This window comes from Meriones unguiculatus, chromosome 2 (genome assembly GCF_030254825.1).
Source record: "Meriones unguiculatus strain TT.TT164.6M chromosome 2, Bangor_MerUng_6.1, whole genome shotgun sequence".
Lineage (NCBI taxonomy): Eukaryota > Metazoa > Chordata > Mammalia > Rodentia > Muridae > Meriones > Meriones unguiculatus.
In genome coordinates, this window is record NC_083350.1 from 171129738 (window position 1) to 171152361 (window position 22624).

The 22624-nt window shown below is 42.1% G+C and overlaps 1 protein-coding gene across 8 annotated transcripts in view; it reads right to left on the bottom strand.

Annotated features, from left to right (window-relative positions):
- Positions 1–22624, bottom strand: part of Veph1 (ventricular zone expressed PH domain containing 1) — a 212399-nt gene that overhangs the window by 102617 nt on the left and 87158 nt on the right. For 5 of the 8 annotated variants that reach the window (XM_021634062.2, XM_021634063.2, XM_021634064.2 and 2 more), the window contains exons 7-8: positions 9534–9754; positions 349–381 (exon numbers count right to left, since the gene is read on the bottom strand). In XM_021634062.2, coding sequence (XP_021489737.1) covers positions 349–381; positions 9534–9754 — 254 coding nt within the window. Of the gene's footprint in view, positions 1–348; positions 382–9533; positions 9755–13053; positions 13140–22624 lie in introns of those variants that run through there. The other 3 variants (XM_021634066.2, XM_021634065.2, XM_060378399.1) reach the window with 2 other exon arrangements.

The window sequence follows — 22624 nt, forward strand, 5'->3', positions numbered from 1 at the left end:
CAAGACTCCAGAGTTGAGAGCGGGCATGTGGAGAGCTGTGGCCCCCAACACAGAAGGTGGCCATAGTCTATCTGGCTGTCTGGATGTGGCACAGGTTGTAAAATTTCTAAGGAGTGCTTAGCAGTGACGTCACTGCAGCACCCTGAGTCGGATGGAATTATGGAAACAGGGAACCTGTCTTTTTCTAGACTCTTATGCCTGGTAATGGGCTAGCAGAGAACTGTCAACTGGGAAGACATCACCAGTGTCCAGGATGTGACGACAGAAGTGCAAGAAACATGTGTAATACTTCCTTCTTGTTATGCTTTCATTGTAACACATCTGGCAGAAACACAACGCTTTACTTACTGTTGCTGTGGCCAAATTCTGACAAAGAGACACCTGAAGGGAGAGAAAAAAATTATTTCCCCTTGAAATTCATGGGGAGACTGTCCATCATGGCTGTGAAGGCTTGGTAGCAAGAGCTGAGGGCACCTGGTCGCATTGCATATGCAGGAAACAGAGAGTCACCAGCAACTGGGGTCTGGCTAGAGAGCCTGGGAGCCTGCCCCAGAGACACACTTCCTCCAGTGAGGCTCCAGCACCTAAAGGTCCCAGCAGCTTCCCAACAGCACCACCAGCTGGACTGATGCTTGCTGGCACACAGTGTGAACGCAAAGAGGGAACATTTACTGTGGGCAATTGATGTTCTAAGTCCAGTGTGTTTGTCCCCTTTTAGCTTCAGTTTTGCTTTATGAGGGTTCGGTTACCTGTTACAGCAAATGAAAAATTCCAAATGACTGAGTGTTAAACTGGGCATCATTCTGAGTAGTAGGATGAATTTTTATTGCATCTCGTTCTGTTTCACCCAAGACAAGGGCGTCACCCTTTTGCCCAGAATAGCCATGACTATATGGTTATATATGACCCCTCTATTTATCCTATTAATTCTTGTAGTATCAAAATGCTTGTATTCAAGGAACTAACTTTTTTTTTAACTTAATAGAGCACAAAGATAGTGATGTCAGCAATTTGCATAAGTCAGAGACATGTTAACAATTTGAGCTTACTCTAATGTGCTTCCTTTAGGCGAGAGAAAGTACAATACAACGTTGTGAGATAGTGAGAGAAACCCTATGATACTATATCGTCGTAACTGTTCTATTTTATTAATAGTCATTTGTTGTTATTATCCTCTCACTGTGGCTAATTTCTAAAATAAATTTTATTATAGATATACATGCATTAGAAAACCCAGAGATTAAATAGGGCTTGTGTACGATCCTCGATTTTAGGCTGAGGGGTCTTAGAACATATTCAGAACTGAGAGCAGGGGGAATCTACAGTTCAGGATTTCCTTCTTATACAAATGAGTGAGGGAGAGTCTGTAAGAGGTTTCACTTACAGAAGAGGAAGCAGCTCACAGCTACAAAGCTCCTTAGCCAACTCAACACTCAGCAAAAGTGTATGCCTCCAAAGCCAGCTCACTTAATTTCCCCAGCCTCCCAAACACACTGCCTTTCAGAAGGTGTTTTGTTTAGCCTGAGTGTTACTCTATCTTGGAATAAGCAGTACATATTTTGAGACGGGTGATGGTATGGTAACTAAGACTGGCTGAATTCGAGTATCTTTGAGTCGTGTGCTCCAGGAGCCAGATACTGGAACCGAGTGCTGTGTAGTTACTGAGAAAACTTTACACTGATTGGGATAAGTGCCTTCTCTTAACCCCAACTGCAAGCATGTTCAAGACTCAGAAAACACCACAAGTGCCCTTTTCCTCATCCAGGCTAGAGCCTGGCTGTGCTCGCCCCTGTTTGAAATGTAACATCAGGACATAGGCACTCCACAAACGCCTATGTTTCGGTGTGTCCTGTAGTTTGAATAGTGCTGTGTTCCTGGGTCTCCTAGCAAAGCTGCAGCTGTGCTGCTCAGGCTTCAGGCAGGGACACCACCACTCCCATCCCCCTTTGTCCACACCCTGTGGGGTCAGCCCTGCTGGGGTCTCATATTCACTGGCCTGGTTCCATTTTCTCCAGAGCTGATAATGATGTCTCCTACCTATGTCTCTTGTTAATAAATGAATTCCTGAAATACCTTTAAAGACCTCCCCTTAGCCCTAAGTACTGGTTAAGGAAGGACGACCAACGAGGAAAATGAATAACAGATGGGACATAAATGGAACCACATGGTAGCCGCCACCTCTTCGCTAAGAAGCAGGGCAAAACCTGAAACTATTGCTTCATATGTATAGAGGGGTCACAGCAGCCACACAACTGACACGAAAGGCCATTAGGGTTTTCTTTTGGTACAGGGCATCTCTAGATGGAAAAAATATATACTGCTTTCTTGTTGAAACTCCAGTTTTATCTTTATGTTACCTCGGTGGGGTAGGAGTACCCTCAACTTTTCCTAAGCAGGGACAATACTGTCCAGAATGTAACATGGTTTTAATTATGTCCCTATGTCCCGAAACTACTTGTGTGCATTCCTTGAGCCAACCGTTGGTCTCAAAAAGTCAGGTTTTTTCCTTTGTGTAAACATGTCTTGCCTTTAAAAAATGAGTTGTTTTTTTTTTTTTTTAATAAGCACTTAGAGAATATCTTTCTGTTGAATACTAGTGCTCTAGTTTGGAGGCAAGTAGGACACAGAGAGATACCTCGTGATTTGAGAGCTGGAGGGCTGGCGAGGGCTATAAGCTACAGAAGTTCAGAGGAAAGTAGGATCATGGGAAAGAAAGTTCTCATAGGGAAGGGGTACCAAGCCATAGGTCGAGAGAACAGCAGCCTTTCATGGGATCAAGGATTGAAGACGACGTTCTAGAGTGTGATGGAAAACATGAGCAGAACTGGTGTGAATTTTGGTAGGAATATGTAGAGGTCGCCTGGGACAATCCTGTGAGTTACATAAGCGCTGTTTATAATATAGCTCTTATCCACACAAAAACCCGAGATCCACTGGATAGGACTAAAGGAGAAAGGAAAGGAGGCTTCCCTGGTTACTGCCTGGGGTTTATGTGGATGTTACTTCAGGTCTATAAGGGGATAGGATTTGAGTAGAGGCTTAAATTGTGTGCTAGATTATTAATTTATTTTTTATTTATGTGTACGTGTGTGAGCCTGTGTGAGTTTATGTGTTCCATGTGCATGGAGTCCATGGAGAACAGAAGAAGGGACTGGATCTCCTGGAACTGGAGATACAGACGGTTGTGTGCTGCCCTGTGGGTGCTGGGAACTGAACATAGGTCCTCTGAAAAAGCAACAGGTGCTCTTAACCACTGACCTGTCTTTCCAGTTCCCCTTTCTTCTAGGGGAATTCATTCAATTATACTTTATATGAAGTCTCTACAATTCTAAAGCACATGAAGATATTTTATTGTGAATATTAAATAAAATGAGGCTGGAGAGACCACTCTGCAGTTAGAAGCATGGACTGCTTTTCCAGAGGACCCAGGCACACATTGACTCATCACCACCTAGAACCCTGGTTCCAGGGGATCCAATGCCTTCTTTCTGCCTCTGTGGGCACTGTGGGCATGCGGCACAGACATACATTCAGGCAAAAGTTCAGATGCACAAGCTGCATTGCGTGGCTGCATATTAGGTCAACGCCTCTCGTCACTGTCACTCCAAGGAGGATCATACTCACTGGTACTCAGTCTCATTCTATCTCTCCTCCAATCATCCCACAGGCCTGGGTACCATTTCCTTTAATCTACTGTGTCATCTCTTTCCATCCACCTTAGTTACTCTTCATGACACTGCGTCGTAATACCTGATAAGATCAATGTAAGTACAGAAAGATTCATGTTGGCTCACAGTGAAAGGCTACAGTCTATTATAGTGGAAGAATCATAGAAGTAGGATCCCGAGACAGCTGGTCACATGCACCAACCAAGGACCATGTATAGACTGGACCTAGGCCCCCTACACAGATGTAGCAGATGGGCAGCCTGGTCTTCACGTAGGTCCCCTAGTAAGGGAAGTCTCTCTCCAACATGGACTGTGTTGCCTGCTTTTCAATCACTTTCCTCTAGCAGAGCTACCTAGCCAGAGTACAGGGGATGAGGATAAGCTCAGTCCTGATGCTACTTGATGAGCTGGGGTAAGTTGGTGTGGAGGGGAGGGTTGGGAGGGGGCTAAAATAGAGCTTTAAAGTGACTAAATAAATAAATTAATTTAAAAACCCAGTCAAGTTGACCCCCCCCCAAAAAAAAATTAACCATCATTCCATCATTCCATTAGTTTTATGCCTACCCAACTGGTTTTGGCTATAGTTTTCTTTTCATTCTCGGTTTTAATTTTAAGGCATGCAAACAAAGGAGAGACACAAAATTTCTACTGCCATCATTTCTAGAAAACACAACAGGAGAGCAATTACCTATTTAATTAAGCAAGAGCTGTAGGGAATCATTTTGTCATGAACTTTTCTTACAGATAACTTTCCCCCTTCATGACTCCAATGGCTTTGGCTAGGCTCCAGAAGCCGTGTCTACGGGAACAGTTCATTCACTTTCTTGGGCTGGAGACTCTTTCTATCATTCCTCCTTCTGCTCCTCACTATCACCATCCTCCCTCCTTCCCTCTTCCATCTTTTCTCCTGTTTACTTCCCCATCCCTCTTTCCACAATTGCCATTCCTCAAAGTTTCCTTTTCCCACTGGGGCCCTAGTCTGTCTTCCTGCTAAAAACACATACGACAAATTGTCCCCTTCTGCTGGTGCTGGAGGAGGCTGGCCTCTCTGGTGCCACTTTTGTTTGGTGAAGGCATCTTCTGGTGCCTGACACCTTAAACTGAATGTGAGGGTTGGGAGAATGTGAAGGTGCAATGGCAAAATATTAACTTAAAAACCAAGTGTGTAATGTGCTTGTGGCTACGCAGGCCAAGGCCGCGCGCACAAGTTCACAGCAGCCTGGGTTTGAGCATATGTGTGCACTTGCACTGTGCATGTCGTCAACCACACACCACCAGCCAATGCTGCCGGAAACACGTCAGCTCGAATTCAAGACTGGCATGTTTCTATTGTATGTGCAGAAGTTTTCCGTTCTCATATAAACATAACTAAATTATGGGTTAATGATGGAAATGTACTCCCAGTGTCTTCTGACCACCATCTCTCAGCACACAGCTACTAAATTCCTATGCCTTTGGACTGCTCAGTGTTAAGATGTTTGGTTTTAGAAGTTGCTATTTGAAAGCCCAGCAAGTTTCATTAAAAAAAAAAAAAGATAGTACTTGGTATCCAGACAGAATTTCTAACAGCGTCTGAAATGGACCTACGTGGTCTTCTGCCCTTTTGTACTCATGTGAAGTGGCATCTCAGCACTGGTAATTATAAATATAAAATAATAATCAACTCTAAAGAACATTAAAGATGCTCTATGTCTGGCAGTATTAAATATTCAAGGAAACTTTAATTATTCCTGTCAAAATAAGCAAGGACATCTGTCTCATTATTATGCAAACCTGCTAATTGAACACTATATGTTAAATCATATATAAATGTATATACTTACAAACATATAAATAAGAAGTTATATATAAAACAAAAATTTGAAATAGTCAGAAGCTGGAAACAACCCAGATGCCCCTCAACTGAAGAATGGATACAGAAATTGTGGTACATCTACACAATGGAATATTACTCAGCAATGAAAAAGAAGGAAATCATGAAATTTGCAGGTAAGTGGTGGGAACTGGAAAGGATCATCCTGATTGCGCTATCCCAGAAGCAGAAAGGCACACACGGTGTGTACTCACTCATATAGATACATAATATAGGATAAACCTACTAAAAACTGGACACCTAAAGAAACTAACCAAGAGGGAGGACTCTGACTAAAATGCTCAATCCCCATCCTGAAAAGAAAAGAGGATGGACATCAGAAGAAGAAGAAAACAGGAAACAAGTTAAGAACCTGCCACAGAGGGCCTCTGAAAGGCTCTGCCCTGAAGACTATCAAAGCAGACGCTGAGACTTATGGCCAACTGTTGGGCAGAGTGCATGGAATCTTATGAAAGAAGTGGGAAATAGTAAGATCTGGAGAGGACAGGAACTCCACAAGGAGAGCAACAGAACCAAAAAGTTTGAACACAGGGAACTGCCCAGAGACTCAGACTCCAACCAAGTACCATGCATGGAGATAAGCTAGATCCCCTGCACAGATGTAGCCCGTGGCAGTTCTGTGTCCAAGTGGGTTCCATAGTAATGGGAACAGGGACTGCCTCTAACATGAACTCAGTGGCTGGCTCTTTGATCACCTCCCCCTGAGGGGGGAGCAGCCTTACCAGGCCACAGAAGATGACAATGCAGCCACTCCTGATGAGATCTGATAGACTAGGATCAGAAGGAAGGAGAGGAAGACCTCCCCCATCAGCGGACTTGGGGAGGGGCATGCGTGGAGAAGGGGGAGGGAAGGTGGAATTGGGAGGGGAGGAGGGAGGGACTTCTGGGGGATACAAAATGAATAAAGTGCAATTAATAAAAATTAAGATAAAAAATAAAAAATTATCTTAAAATAATTAGTGTTTGATTTGTACATGCATTTTTATATACACACACACATAAACACACACACCTAGGGTCACAAAAACTTCTTGGCTGTAAAGAAGTTTCAAGTAGAAAAGGTCTGAGAAGCTGTGATGGACTGTTATGGCCACTGAACTCAAAGTCTGCTGGTCACAAGGTCACCAAGAACAAGCTCTCCTCTTCCTGCTTTGACTGGGCCTGACAAGCAAGCACCTCAATTGTTAAGGGCTGTCCAGAAGGCCACAAAGGGCATGCCATTTGCAAGGTATAGGTCTCTTTTCCTCACTCCTAACCTTCACCTTGTCAATCCACAGTTGCCATTACGCCTCCTCTTTTGTTTCCCCAGAATTGATTTCAAAACTTAAATGCTCTGCTTGTCATTTAGACTTTGTTGGCTTTTATTTAAATACAAGCACATTTTTAGAGACAGAGGAACCGAGAAAATGCTAATAGGTTCACCTGCTGCCCTTTACAAAACTCACCCGATTTATTCAGAATCTTTGGCAAGAGGAAGGCACGTCTGCTTCAGTTTTTCATTCTCTCTGGGATGCTAATTGTTTTTCTTTTGATAGTCTTGTTGTTTTGGCCTGAAGTCTAAAATCTGGCCCGCTGAGCTGTGTGTCACATTTGTAAATTAGTTGACATCTGCTTTGAGTTTTATCATCTTTAATTTTCTTTCAGGATCGCTTCATTTGTTCATTTTCTCTTTAATTGTAAGAATCAGGTTTTTGTCTTTGCTTCACACAAAAGTATAGACCTTTCAGCTTTGGGGGCATGGACTCAAATGAGTAGGATCTCATGGACACAAGGAAGGCTATTCAGGGAAAAGATGCTGGGAGAGAAGCCGTAGCAACCATCCCAGAGAGGATGAGCCCTGGGCACAAAAGGCTAGCTGTCCACACCACACTTCTGAGGTTCCCACTGAATAATTACAGTGTGTTAGAAGGAGATTGACAGCGAGGCTTGAACTGGGAGAAATGTTTTGAATTGAGAGAGGTTGAGGTGATGGCCATATGTGGGATGCATGCTGACCTTCTAATTTTTTTCCTTTTGTATTTTCATTGCTGATGAATGAAACCAGGGCCTCGAAAGCAAGGCAAAGTGTATACTAGTGAGGTACACCCCAGTGCCTTCCTCTTTCTCTCCATCCTTCCATCCCTCCATCCCTTTCTCCATCTATCTTTCCCTCCATCCCTCTCTACAATCCCTCCCTCCCTTCCTTTCTTTTTTCCTCCCTTCCTCCTCCTTCCCTCCTCCTTCCCTTTACTTCCTTCTCTTTTTCTTTTTACACTCCCCACAAATAGTGAAGGGAATAATGTTGCTAATAGGACTAGGGATTATTTATCAAAGATCAATTTCACTGTTAGAATATTGAGTGTATCAGTCTTGTAACTTTTTGCCATGTTATTTAATGCTTTCTCATGCATGAGCTCAGAAGTGTTTGTAGGCAACATGTCCCCCGGCCAGGGCACATATGTGAGCTTTTCTTCTGTTGAGTGTATCCATAATGGCTGGAAGAAGCAGGTTGGCAGTCCACATAGTACAAAAACTTTCCTCAACACCGGCTGCAGGGAATCTAAACTACATTTGGAAACTATACTGTGCAACTTAGATGACAGTGGCTTTGGGTTTTCATATATGTTATTGGATGTTATTTTGATAAAGATATTAGTATGTAAGTCAGGTGCCTGTGGAAATGCTATTCTTGAGTGATGGTATGTATATAGCAGTGTTTTTTTCTTAAAATATTAGTTACAGTTTATTTGCTTTGTATCCCATCTGTAGCCCCCCCCAATCCCTCCCAATCCCACCCTCCCTCCCTTATCTCCTCCCTGCCCCTTTTTAAGTCCACTGATAGGGGAGGACCTCCTCCCCTTCCATCTGATCCTAGCTTATCAGGTTGTAGCGGTGGTTTTTAACTGGAGAACTTTTTGTTTCTTAAAGGACAGTTAGAAATGTCTCAGCCAAGTTTGCTGTCAGAACTAAGACAGGAGAGACTCCTATTAGCATCTTGTAGGTAAAGGCTCAGGTTTCTATAAATATTCTATCAAGCACAGGACAGCCACAGGACACTATGTGCTGAATTCACTCCCACCCTTCAGGCCCAGCTGCCCTCTTTTCAAATCAGACAAATTTCACCATCATCAATAATTTTCTCGTGGCCAACACCCATGTTTGACTTGTTTGATCTGACTCTTGTCATCTCCTTGTTGGGATTGCTTCTGTACTAAGTGACCTTGAAATGGGTTCTGAGTTTACCCTTCCATGTGCTAAATCTCACAGTGACATCAACATGGTAAAATTCAAGCTTCTCAAAAAGGTGTGCCAACTCTCCGTGTCTCACCCCTGTCTCTACATCATCATCATCTCTGTTGCTCTTCTTCTAACATACACTTCATTCATACAAAATGACGACTTGTTTCAAAAAAGACATCCATGCCACCAAAAAGACAGCCTGGTATAATCTGGCTATCTACCAAGACTTGGTCCAAAACATCTCTTACTCTAGGGGATATTTATTGATCTCAATTTTACCCCTCCTTCTCCATAAATAGCTAGATTTCACTGTCTCAATGTTCCCCAAATTCCTTGAACCATCTTTATTAGCATACCCTTTCTCTAGTCTATGATTTTATTTTCTAATTATTTAAATATTTATCTAATCTCAGTGACCTCCTTGGATACAAGGATAACTCTCCATGTTTATCTCTGCTTAGATTCATGGTTCAGAGTGAACAAGGTTCAAATGCTTACTGAGTAAACACATGAGCATTACTTGGCATTGCCATTTGTACTTCATTCTTTTTTCTTTACCATAGTTTGCACTCCTTTTAGATTTTTGCTATATTTGGTTTATAGATATAGAACAATTCTGGCAAGTGACCTAATTCATTCAGAAGTTACTCTTGGTTGGTATGTGGGCATGGCTTCCTCTGGGGAGTCTCAGTACCACACAGGAAAGCACTGCTGTCTAGGTTTTGTCTCCAGGGTTTCCAGCATCTCCCCCAAGGTTCTGGAGTCCTGCTCACCTGCTACTCCCAGCCTTGTTGCTCTCCAGTTGTCGGGAAAGCAGCTTGGCGATGTTGCCGAAGCTGTTGCTCATGCGGAAGATGTCCCTGCTGTGAGGGCCCAGGATGGAGGGGAAGGTATCAGTGATGCTCTTAATTTCCAGCAGGAGAATATGGTGGAAGGAATGCTCCATGTTAGCCAGCTGGCTTACCAGGTATCGTAGGCAGCTCCTGGCTCTTTCCTGCCAATGACAATGAACAGCAACAGAAGTCTGTAGGTTAATATAATATCAAAGTCCATGAACTAAGTTTCTTCGGAGAAATATGAGTGATGCTAATAACGCAGGCACATTTGAAGACAATGCATCTGTCTGACTTTAGGATGTGCGACAGAGACATCGCCTGTCCCCAGCTTAGAGTCAGAAGATAGAAGTGGAGGATCTTCATCACATACCAGGCCCATCTTAGACGTTACGAACACATCACAAAAGGATAAGGATGGAAATTTACTGTCATGATGAGACAGCCAGACAGTGAACAAGATACCTATGTAAAATACATAGTGTGTTGAATGGAGAAATGTGCCCCCAAGTAAAAATGAAGCAGGAAGAGGAGACCCTGGGAAGTTAACATTAACCAGCACACCAGGCACATCTTAGAGAGAAGGTAACATTCAAATTCAATAAGGTTTTTACAATTGATACCCAGCATGCTCAGTAACCTTAGTAAACAATTATAGTAAAATTCATCCTGCTTGATACACAAGTGGGGAGATCTAGATGTGAAATTTTATTTACAGTTTGTCTCGCTGACAGTGTAACTTCAATTTCACGTAAGCACCCGGGCCTCAGAGTGAGATTCTTCTACAGTCAATGCACAAATATTTACGTGTCTCTCTGGTATTGTGGACAGTGTTTCCTGGGCTGCCAACGTAGCTCAGTTGTTACAGCAATTTCTTAGCATGTGTGAGGTCCTGTGTGGATCACAGATTCTCTCGCCGCCACCCCAGTCCAAAACCTTTCTCATCACAAAAAAATTAGAAAGTCTTTGTCTTAGAAGCAATTGTTTTCCTGATAATGAAGGTGGCCGTGTGGATTTTTGCTGAAATCAGCCTCATTCTGAATGATCGCCTGGCAGCCAAACTGAGCTAAAGGGAAAATTAATCACATTGCGGGAACAAGAAGAATCCTGACTGCTTGGGACCCAGCGTATGAATCCATGCCAACCTCACATCGTTTGTTCTGAAACCTTGGATCACATCCAGGTACCGCACAGGGGTAACAGATGTGATTTTGGGTGAGAAAGTGTGATGGTAGGGCAAGAAGGGGGTTAGGGAATTCTGATTTCTTTCTCAGCTCCAAAATATTTTGTCTCTGGGGCTTAGGACTGCATCTCTGTGCTTTCAGTGTTCCCACAGTGAGGCGGGAATCCGTGTATCATACTGTGTATCATACTGTGTATCATACTGTGTATCAGCAGCACCTGTGTTTCATACTGTGAGCCAGTCGCTGTCCACTCAGACACATTATTTATTATTAAAATAAAAATAGTGGCCACACAGGGGACGTGAGTCTAAGGGTCAAGGTTCTCTCACATGCGCTCTAGTACTCACGGAATCCGCTGAATGACGCCATGAGATAAGGAATGTGGTGGCTATCATTTTATGGGGAGGAGACTGAGGACAGACCAACATGCTCCGAGCCAGGGATGTCTCTCTGTGTCTGAACTGTACCCTCACTAGCTGTGGTACCAGTCCTTTCTTCCAAAACGGAAGACCTTGAGTTTGCCTGTCTCCTTTTTAGTCTCTCATACACAATTTTTGCTTAATTACGTTCTTCTTGTTTAATTACATTCGATTTACCTAATAAGCATCAGAAATACTCTGTAACTACAAAACAGGCTAGCAATTTTCAAACCTTTTCTTTGTAGGGCCCCTTACCTCTTTTTAAAATGCTTGAAGGCACCAAAGAGTTTTTGTTTGCCTGGGCTGTACGTATTGATATTTGCCATTTACAAACTAAACTGAGAAATTAGGCTCATTAATCCACTTAAACTAATAAGTCATATGTATGTTAAATACATGCTTATGAAAAAATATCTCATTCTCCGAAACAGAGCTTTTGCAAATCTCTGCAGTACAGTGATTGTTCATATGGACACGAACCGGATGCTTATATTGGCTGTTTACCTGCTGTGTTATATCTGGTCTCCCGTAGATGATATAGCTGGAAAAAGAATCATTTTCAAAACAGCATTGCTAATTAATGCATATTCTTCATGGATAATACACAAAAACTCAATAAGTGGTGGTGACAACATGCAATATTGCTATTTTTGAACCCAGTTACATTAAAATCTACTATTTTCCCTTGTTGTTTGAGTTTTTTTTTACCATGTATGACATTGTACCATTAAGCAGTAATTCTTTGGAAAAACATTGGTTCACTGAGTTAGGCATATAACTCATTGCATTTGACAAAGTGGGGGAGGGCTCATGTGTCCCCACCCCTAGCTATTGACAACTGATGGCTTTAAGTGAGTGGGGGAGTCAGTTCTCCTTAAGGGTGCTGCCCACACGCCAATGATTGCCCAACATCCAGGAGCAAAGTGACTCAAAGGGTTATCGAAGGAAAGAAGAACATAGTGTCGGGGGAGTGGGGGAGTGGTGGGTGAAGCTGGGAGGAGTTAGACAGAGGAGTAGGGGCAAATACGACAAAGTTCATTGACTGCCATGTATGAAATATCAAACAATTAATGAAACGTTGTATCTTTAAAGAAGAAAGCAACAACAACAAAACCTTTAAGTCCCAACTATTAACATCAGCATGCCTCTCGTCAGGAAATTCCTTGTACCAGGGAGGAAACTGCTATGAACTCTTCTCCAAGTAGTTTATTCAGCAAGGTTGAGCAATCTTCTTCTCCCAGGAGAGCCCTCCCCAGTAATAAGTACCCTGGAGCCAACCAATCCCAGGAAGCCACGTGGGAAGTGCGGATAGGTAGACGGCAGATCATCAGACACACCACAGCCAATAAGGAGTTGTTTATCATGAGCGCACTCGCCGTCAGGATGGCGGAAGGCGGAAACCGGCGCCATCTTTAGGGCGGGCACACGCAGCTCTCCACAGGTACTGATTTCCAAAACCCCAATTTTCACTCCAACCTCAACGGATGCAGTTGGCAGCCTGTGTCCAAGAGATGCACATGTGTGGAGTCCGCAAACTGCAGATTAAAATATTCAAGGAGGAAAATTGGCATTTGTGCTGCACGTGGGCAGAGTGTTCTTGTCATTATTCCCTAGGAACTTCAGCAAAGTTGGTCTGCACAGCACTGCCATTGTCTTAGATATTCTAAGTCATTGTTTACTTAGAATATCTAAGAGGATGATCATACTAGGTGCTGTTTTCTCTAAAGGAATGGAACACTCTTAAGTTCTCATAGCCACAGAATACTGATTCCCCATCACACACACACACACACACACACACACACACACACACACACACACACTTTTTGTAGTAACGATATACTCGACAAAAAGCAGCTTAAGGGAAGGGTTTATTTGAGCTTCCAGATCAAGAGGATGCAGTCCATTTATTTGAATATAGTCTGATACATTGCATTAGCAGGCTGAAAAGAGAAAACAACAGGAATTGGGACCAGGCTAAAAATGGGAAAGCCTGTCCCCAGCTACCTGACCTCCAGGGAGGCCCCACTTAACACCCCAACACTTTATTAGTCAAGGTTCTCCAGAGGAGCAAAACGCCGAGAACGAATCTATCTATATCTATACCTACATCTACTTCTTTCTATTTCGATCTCTGTATATCTTTCCACTTCAAAAGATATGGATTAAAGGTTTATTTTTCCACCTCAGAGATCTGGGTTAGAAGTGAATCTTCCCACTCAAATGATTTAATTAAGAAAAAACCCGTCCCTCTCAGGTGTGCCCAGCCATTGAGTTTTGATTAATTCCACATGTAGTCAAGTTGGCACCCAAGAACGGCAATCACAAGCCCATCCCTTGTCAACTTGACACACAATCATATCTCCTTATTTCCTGTCTAATTTCCAAATGAAAGCAATAACCATGTCAAAATTACACCTGACAGAACTATCCCACTAATAATCACAAACACATTATATATTTAACCAGCTCCTAATTATATAACTATCCCTCATACAAACACAAATGCATTAATTTTAGAATAGGTGGCAATTTCCCTTGAGGAACATTCTTTTAGTATCTCTTCTTAAATATAGCAATTGATATTCTCTCAGTTACGCTGTTATCACACGATAAAGAAATTAAGAAACGAAAACAAATATCCATACAAACATATTCTTGACAAAATACAACAGAAAGACTGATGTCAATTATAATTCTCTTATTTTGCAACTGGTCATTTATACTTGCCCTCCTCTACTACCTATTCCATATTTCCTCCATCCTCAGCAAGCACCTCAGAAGGTCTTAGGTGTTTGTTTGTTTGTTTGTTTGTTTCTGGAGAAGTGACCTTTATTCCTGATGGGTCTGTATCCTTCTTCATCCTGCCTGGATTAGGCTGATGTAGTTTCCCTTTGACTTTAATCACAGAACATTGTAGCACCAAAAGATGCCCTAAAAGATCTCCTGTACTCCAGACATCATCTTTCTCCAAGGTGGAGAGGCAATCCAACTTCATCTTGGGAATCTGGATCAATCACCCCTCCTACAGAAGCTCAAAGTGGTCAGGAGGAAGTCTGAGCTTCCAGTTCAATGAAATGTTTGTTCTGGCTCCTAGCAGCAGTGTTCCCCCCCCCCCCAGAACCAAAACTTATAGGTGATCAGAATGTAAGGTCATGGGAGCAGCAAGCAAAAATTTTCCTAGTGGGTCATGAGGGGTGACAGTGAGTGGAATTATTCCCTTTTCCACCCCGTGGATTTCTGGACTCATGGATTCTGGCTACAGGGGGAACTGTACCATATATTAGACGTTCATTCAAAGCATATACTGCCTGTTTGAGCACTATTTTGGCACAGTAGCCTTCAGAAGGCCAATCCACCCTTTTGTCTGGCCAGCTGCTACAGGATAGTGGGGAACATAGTAAGACCAGTGGAATTCCAGTGTCAGTCGCACGTCTCTGTCTCTGAAGTGAGTTCCTCAGTTAGAAACAATACTGTGCGGAAAACCATGATAGTGGAGAAGACAGTCTGTAAGTTCACGTATGGTAGTTTGGGCAGAAGCATTACATACAGAAAAAAGCCAATGCATGGAGAAAGTGGTCCAGTGTAGCAAACCTGCCACCAGGTGGCTGGCTCATCGCCCCAGGAAACCATGCTATATCTGGGGCTTAGTGTTGGTTTCTGCCGTTGCCAGATCTGGCACTCAGAAGCAGCTGTGTCCAGGTCAGTCTTGGTGAGTGAAAGTCCATGTTCTTGAACCTATACATAATCTCCATCTCTGCCATCATGGCCATTTTGTTTATGGGCTCACTGGGCAATGAAAGGAATGGCTGAGGAAAAGGGTTGAAAGGCTTAGACCAGATCACATATATAACTCTTCCATTTGGTAATAGATTGTTGCTGTGCATGTCCTACTTTATGACTTGGTGGGTCAGATAACACCCTGTTCAGGGTGGACATCTCAGGTTGCATGGTAACTTGGTGGCTCATTGCCAAATGTTCAGTTTTCACTAAGGCCCAATAGCAGACAAAGAGCTGTCACTCAAAGGGAGAATAGTTGTCTGCAAATGATGGTAGAGCCTTACTCCAAGACCCCAAAGGTCTCTTCTGTAAATCACATATTGGGGCCTGTCAAAGGTTCCAAAGAGCATCCGAACTCAACACTGGCACCTCAAGTACATCAGGGCTCCTGGATCATATGTTCCAGGGTAGAGAGCTTCTCCTATTCCAGGCCCCACATAAAGCAAGAAGCTATCAGAATCACTTGGTAAATGGGTTTGAGTAACACACCCAAGTGTGAGGAATGTGTGGTCTCCAGAATCCAAATAGACACACTAAAAATTGTGCTCTTTTTTTTTTCAGTGGTGAGAGGGGCAATAACTTATCTTTCATCTTAGAAGGGACATGTCTGCATGTCTCACATCACAGGATTCCTAAGAATTTTATTGAAGCAGAAGGCCCTTGAATTTTGATTGAATTTCTTTCCCATCCTCTGATGCCAACAACCCCAAGGTTGCTACCTCCTTTTCTCTTGGTCCAGTCTGCTAAAGTAATCAATACAGTGAATCAATGTGACATTTTGTAGAAGAGACAGATGATCAAGATCCCTTCTAACTAAGTTATGACACGGGGCTGGAGAGTTAATGTATTTATGAGGTAAAACTGTGAAGGTATTCTCCTGGCCTTGACAACTGAAAGCAAAATTCTTCTGGTGGTTCCTATGGATAGGTACCAGGGAAAAGTTACTAAATCAATTACTGCATGCCATGTACCAGGAGATGTGTTAATCTGCTCAAGTAAGGACACCACATCTGGTACAGCAGCTGCAACTGGACACACTACTTGATTGAGTTTTCAACAGTCAAACTGTCACTCTGCACAACTCTTGTGTCTTTTGCACCGGTCAGATAGGAGAGTTGAAGGGAGATGTGGTGGGAACCACCACATCCACATCTTCCAAGTCCTCCGTGGTGACACTAATCTCTACAGTTCCTCGAGGAATTCGATATCGTTTTTGATTCACTCTTTCCCCTGGCAGAGGCGACTCTAAAGGCTTCCAGTATAGCCATAATAACTCTCACTCCACAGGTCAGGGAACTAATGTGAGAATTCTGCCAGTTTCTGAGAATACCTATCACATATTTACTTTCTGAGATTGGGGAAATAACCACAGGATGAGTTCGGGGACCCACTGGACCTACTGTGAGTTGGACGTCTCCCAAATTCCATTAATCACTTGACTTCCATAAGCTCCTACTTTAACTGGAAGGCCACAGTGTTTTGTGGGATCTCCTGGAATCAGCATCAGTTCAGAACCAGTATTCAATAGATCCTGGAAAAGTCTGATTGTTTCCTTCCCTCAATGTACAAATGCCCTGGTAAGAGGCTCCTGTAACAGGGCCCCAGACAATATTAGGTCCTGAGACCTTAGCACAACTGACTCCATGATAGAAGTGCCATTCAGGCTGTAAAACTCAAACTCAGCAGGTAGGCAGCACTGCCTGACAAAACTAAAAAAAAAAAAAAAAAAAAAAAAAAGGCCCAATCCCCAAAGTCCATAGTTCTGGAAAAGTCTCAAAATGTACTAACTTTGTTTTTAGCTTCTGTAATTCCACTTCTAGCTGACTATTTTTATTAACTGAAATGTGTCAACCCAAGACATTTTTAAAAATTTATTAATATCTCATCTTGAAAAATCACTCAATGATCCCAAACACCCAGCTCATAATGACTTTCTACTGACTTAAACCCTTGTCCCATCAGTCTTCTCTGGTAAATACTCCATAACATGTCCCTTGGGGAAGTACTAGAGGAAGGCTAACAGGAAAACTTTTAGGTATTTTATCATGGTCCTTCGTCAGGGAAGACTTGTCCCTTCATTTGAGGGTTTGAAACCTGGGTCAAGTCTGGAGAGTGACTTGTGAACTGGGATTCCTTTTTGGCAAGATCCAATGTAGCCCTTCTTTCTGAAGTTTCAGAAATTTCCCACTTATATAGATCATATAATACTGTGTGATTTTATTTAGGTCAAATAAAAATTCAGAAGGCTTCTTATTTATTTCATGTCTGGAAACACCAGGATTGATTAGCCAGCGCCAGAGGTCCATACGAGTCATGTCACCATAACATTCACTTTGCCGCAGCTGGCCGTTATGGGCCAGGCCATCATGCACACTGCTCGGTCTGGGCTGTCATTATGATGACTATAATCACCTTGCTTTTGCTGCATCAGTGCTGCCACCTGCCTCCTGCTGCTTCAGGCCCAACCAACGCCACTGCATTTAGTTTATCTAGCTGAGCATCAGCATCTTCAGTCCTAAGGTCTGGTATAAGGAAGAGGGAGACAATAAAGCTCTTCAGATGTTCTGGTGCCCCTCTCACCATTTTGTATCTTATAGGATCAGTGAAGGGCAGTCTTCTGGGCCTGTCCATTGTGGAGGATTAGGTTTTACACAGCATATCCACTCTAGCATTGCAATTTCCCTGAGCCTTAAAATCCCTTCAACCAACACTAAGCCAAGGGATATCAGGCACCTCTGACCCCTTTTCAATAGGCCATCCTTTGACAAATGCTTCAGCCAACCATCCAAAGAAGCTTTTCACACATTTTCCCCCTTAACTGTGTAAGCCTCCATAATAAAACCCAGAATCCCTGTATCAATAAAATCAGCCTGATTAAGTTTTATATTTCTTCCACCATAATCCTACACCCTTAAGATCCACTCCCACAAATATGCTCCAGACTTTCTTGAATGAACTAGCAAACTCATTAAGCTCTTTAGTAGTATAGTGCACCTCCTCATGGACTGCACTTTCTTCCCTCTAGGAGCCTGCGTAGCCTCAGTCAGGTTATAAGCCTAAAGGCAAGTATTAGTAGACCCTGACAGCTGGTATTGTCATGCCTGGTATTTCCTTCAGAAAAAGTCACTGCTGGTTTACCAGACAGTGAAAGTTTATTTTCCTCAGTCAAAGGTGGGAAAAAGCCACATTTCAGGGGGTGAGGGTGGAGTTCATCTTCTGCTGAGGATGGAGAGACTACTTCCTCAGGTGAGATAAATCCTGGAGAATCTGAGGGTTCAAAGTTTCAGCTTCAATAGAGTCCTCCCACACATCCCTCTCCAAGTTACAGATCCCATCCTTATCAAATAATGCCCTGATGTTAACAGCCAACAGCCTCTGAGGCTGGGACTTGAATTTTTGCTGTAATTCAGCCAACCTTATAATGAGGGCTCAAGTTGTTTTTCCACAATTTGAGCTCTGTGGCTGCTGGAGAGAAGATTCCTCTCAAGGGTACACTTAGAAACCTTTAGTCTGTTTGTGCATCCAGAGCCAGTGAATTTTATCACTGAGTTCATAGTCCTTCACCTTATTCTGAGATGACAGACATTGGCTAATTTGATCAAGGAGCTCAATCTTTTCCTTTGTCAGTTTATCCAGAGATGCTAGGAGCAACTTTCCAAAGTCATCACTTTCCTTACTTTCCCACAAACTGTGAGAATTTTATATTCAGAGTCACTAAAGCAGTTTCCTTTCACAGTTTGTGAATCAGGATAATCAAATATGTTTGTCTCAAGTTTGTAAAACAGTTCACACCATGGGCCTTCAGCACTCTCTGAGCTCCCGGAGGATGCTTCAGTCACTATAGCTATTGGAAAATTGGAAAGTAAGATACTTAGGATATGCATCCTTGTATCTCTGTTGTTCTAAAACCACTTATGGCAACAAGTCTGTATTCGTCAGGGTTTTCCAGAGTAACGAAACTTATAGAATGACTATCTCTATATATCACCTATATCTACCTATACTTATAAAGAAGACTTATAGGCCATAGTCTAGCTAATCCAATCATGGCTGTCTATGAACAGAAGGTCCAAATATCTGGTAGTTGTTCAGTCACAAGGCTGGATGTCTCAGCCAGTTTTTAGTATTTCATGAAATTATGAAGAAGTAGATTCTAATGCCAGGGAAAGAATGAACTTAGTAGTGAGAGTGAGAGCAATCAGGAAAAGAGAGAGAGAGAGTGTGCTTATCTCTACCATGTCCTTTATGTAGGCTGCTAGAAGAAGGCATGGTCCAGGTTAAAGCTTTATTTTTCTACATCAAAAATCTGGATTAGAAGTAGATTTTCCCACATCAAATGATTTAACTAAAAAAATAATCCTGACCTGTTAGTTTCCCTTGGGGCACAGCCAGCAGCAGTAAGCTTCACTCTGTCCCCTGTGCTCCATCATCAGGTTCATGGCTCTGCCTGTCTTCCCACAAATGCCTGCATGGCCCCAGGAACATTCAGGTCTACCTCTCACACAGCCAGCAGAGGTAAGCGGCATGCTTTTCCCTGAGCTCTATTGTGAGTCCTAACAACTCTGCTGCATCTCTGAGGAAGAGTCTTGTTGGCATCAGGAACACCCAGCCAACACCAGGGACAACCAGATGACTAAAGGCCAGAGTTAGAACACAATCAACAAGAACCAGGGCAATGTGGCACCGCCAGAGTCCAGCTCCTACTATAATAAGCCCTGGATATCCTAACACAGCTGAAGAACCAGAAGATTACCTTAAGCAGTCCAACCACTACTCAACAGTTCTATTTCCTGTAGGTTGTTTCAGGTCTTAATCATCTTCTCCTTCATCATCTGTTTCTCACTTTCTCTTTTCACCTTTCCCACTTTCCTCCTCCTCTTCATTCTTTTTTGGTAGTGTAAAAAGGTAGCTGTGATACAAGCCCCAGGACACCCCCACCCAAAGAGCCAAAGAATAGTTCCTGTGACATTCCGCCTTCCTCTGTTTAGCCCCCTTGGTAATTCACCACCAAGCTTGGGGACTTCACCCCAACAAAATTGCAAATGTTGTTAGGTTTTCGTGTAAGACTCTTGCTGTATCGTGACAGCTGTGATTGGTGAGTTGACCATCCTGGCTGCCAGTTACACTGCGATTGTAACAACATTTTTACTTTCTGTACAACAAGGAAAACCTTTGTAAATAAAATCTTAACATTTTGGGTCTGTTTCTCATGCTTTTCTTTTTTATTTTATTTATTTTATTTTTTTAAGACATTAGGACATTTTATGTGATGACTGTCAAAATAGTATTTTCTAAGACTAAGTAAAATAAATGCATTACTCTTTGGTTAAAAAAAATTACCTTAAATCCAATCTAATTAAGATGATAGAAGCCTTTAAAGAGGAAATGAGTAAATCCTTATAGAAATGCAGGAAAATACAACCAAACAGATGAAGGAAATGAATAAAACTATTCAAGACCTGAAAATAGAAGTAAAGAACAGAAACTACAGTCACAAACATCACCAACAGACTACAAGAGATGTAAGAGAAAATCTCAGGCGTTGAAGATATGATTGAAGGAACAAATACAGAAGTGAAATAATAAAATAATGACACTTACAGAGGTCCTAAATCAAGTGGACCTAATAGATGTCTACAGACCTTTTCATTCAACACAAAAGACTATACCTTCTTCCCAGCACCTTATGGAACCTTCTCCAAAGTTGATCATATGGTTGGTCATAAAGCAAGCCTCAGCTGATACAAGAAGATTGAAATATTCCTTGTATCCTATCAGAACACTGTCCATTAAAGCTGATCTTCAACAACAACAGAAACAACAAAAAGCCTAAAAACTTATAGAAACTAACAACTCTCTACTCAATGACCACTATGCCAGGGGGAAAAAAAAATTAAAAATTTTAAGACTTTCTAGAATTCAGTGAAAATGAAGGCACAACATACCCAAAACTTATGGGATACAATGAAAGCAGTGCTAACAGAAAAATTCATAGCACTAAGAAATTGGGAGATCAACCAAGAACCACGCATGGAGAAGACCTGGGTCCCGCTGCTCAAATGTAGCTTATAGGCAATTCAGTCACCATGTGGGTTCCCTAGTAAGGAGGAACAGAGGCTATCTCTGATAAGGACTTTGTTGCCTACCCCTTGATCACTTCCCCCAAGTGGGGCAGCCTTGCTAGGGCACAGAGCAAGAGGATGCAGCCAGTCCTGATGAGACTGGATAGACTGGGGTCAGTTGATAGAGGAGGTGGGCTCCCCCTTACTGGGAACTAGGGAAGGGAATAAAAGAAAATAGGAAGAGAGGGTAGGATCAGGATGAGACGATGGAGTAGGTCATGATTGGGATGTAAAGTGAATAAATTAAAAAAGAACCATTTGCTGTTCTAGAGTGAAAAAAGTCTCCCATAAAAACAAAAAACAAAAACAAACAAACAAACAAACCTGGGGCATAATTCTGCCAGACTTTCAAAGAAGAGCTAATACCAATACTCCTCAAACTATTCCACAAAATACAAACAGAAAGAACATTGCCAAACTCATTCTATGAGGTCACAGTCATGCTGATACGTAATCTACACAAGAGTCAAAAAACAAAGAGAAATACAGACCAATTTTCCTTATAATATTGGTGCAAAAATACTCAATAAAAGACCTACAAATTGAATCCAAGAACACATCAAAAATATCATCCATAATGATCAAGGAGGCTTCATCCCATGGATGAAGGGATGGTTTAATATACAAAAATACATCATTGCAATCCACCATGTAAACAAACTGAATGAAAAAAAATACATGATCATCTCAGATGCTGAAAAGGCCTTTGACAGACCCCAACACTCCTTCATGTTAAAATTCTTGGAGAGATCAGGGAAAGAAGGTGACTATCTAAACATAATAAAGACAATATACAGCAAGCCAATAGCCCACATCAAATTAAATGGAGAGAAGCTTAAATCACTTCTATTAAATTCAGGGAAAAGACAAGGCTGTCCACTCTCTCTGTATCTGTTCAATATAGTACTTGAAGTTCTAGCTAGAGCAATAAGATAACTAAAAGAGATCAAAGGGATACAAATCAGAAAGGAAGAAGTCGAAGTATTGCTATTTGTAGATGACATGATAGTATACATAAGTGACCCCAAAATTCTACCAGAGAACTTCTACAGCTAATAAACACCTTCAGCAAAGTGGCTGGATACAAAATTAGCTCAAAAAATTAGTAGGTCTTCTGTATACAAACTATAAATGGGGTGAGAAAGACCTTAGGAAAACAATTGCCACAAATAATATATCTTGGTGTAACTCTAACCAAGCAAGTGAAAGACATGTATGAAAAGAACTTCAAGTTTCTGGAAAAAAAAGAAAGAAAGAAATTGAAGATATCAGAAGATGGAATGTTCTCCCATGCTCATGGATCAGAAGAATTAACATAGTGAAAATGGCCATTGTACCAAAAGCAATCTAAAGATTCAATGTAATACCTATCAAAATTTCAACAGAATTCTTTACCTACCTTCAAAAGCAATTCTCAACTTCATATGGAGAAACAAAACCAAAACAAAGCCAAGGAGAGCTAAAACAATCCTATACAGTAAGAGGACTTCCAGCGGTGTCACTATTCCCGATTTCAAGCTGTAATA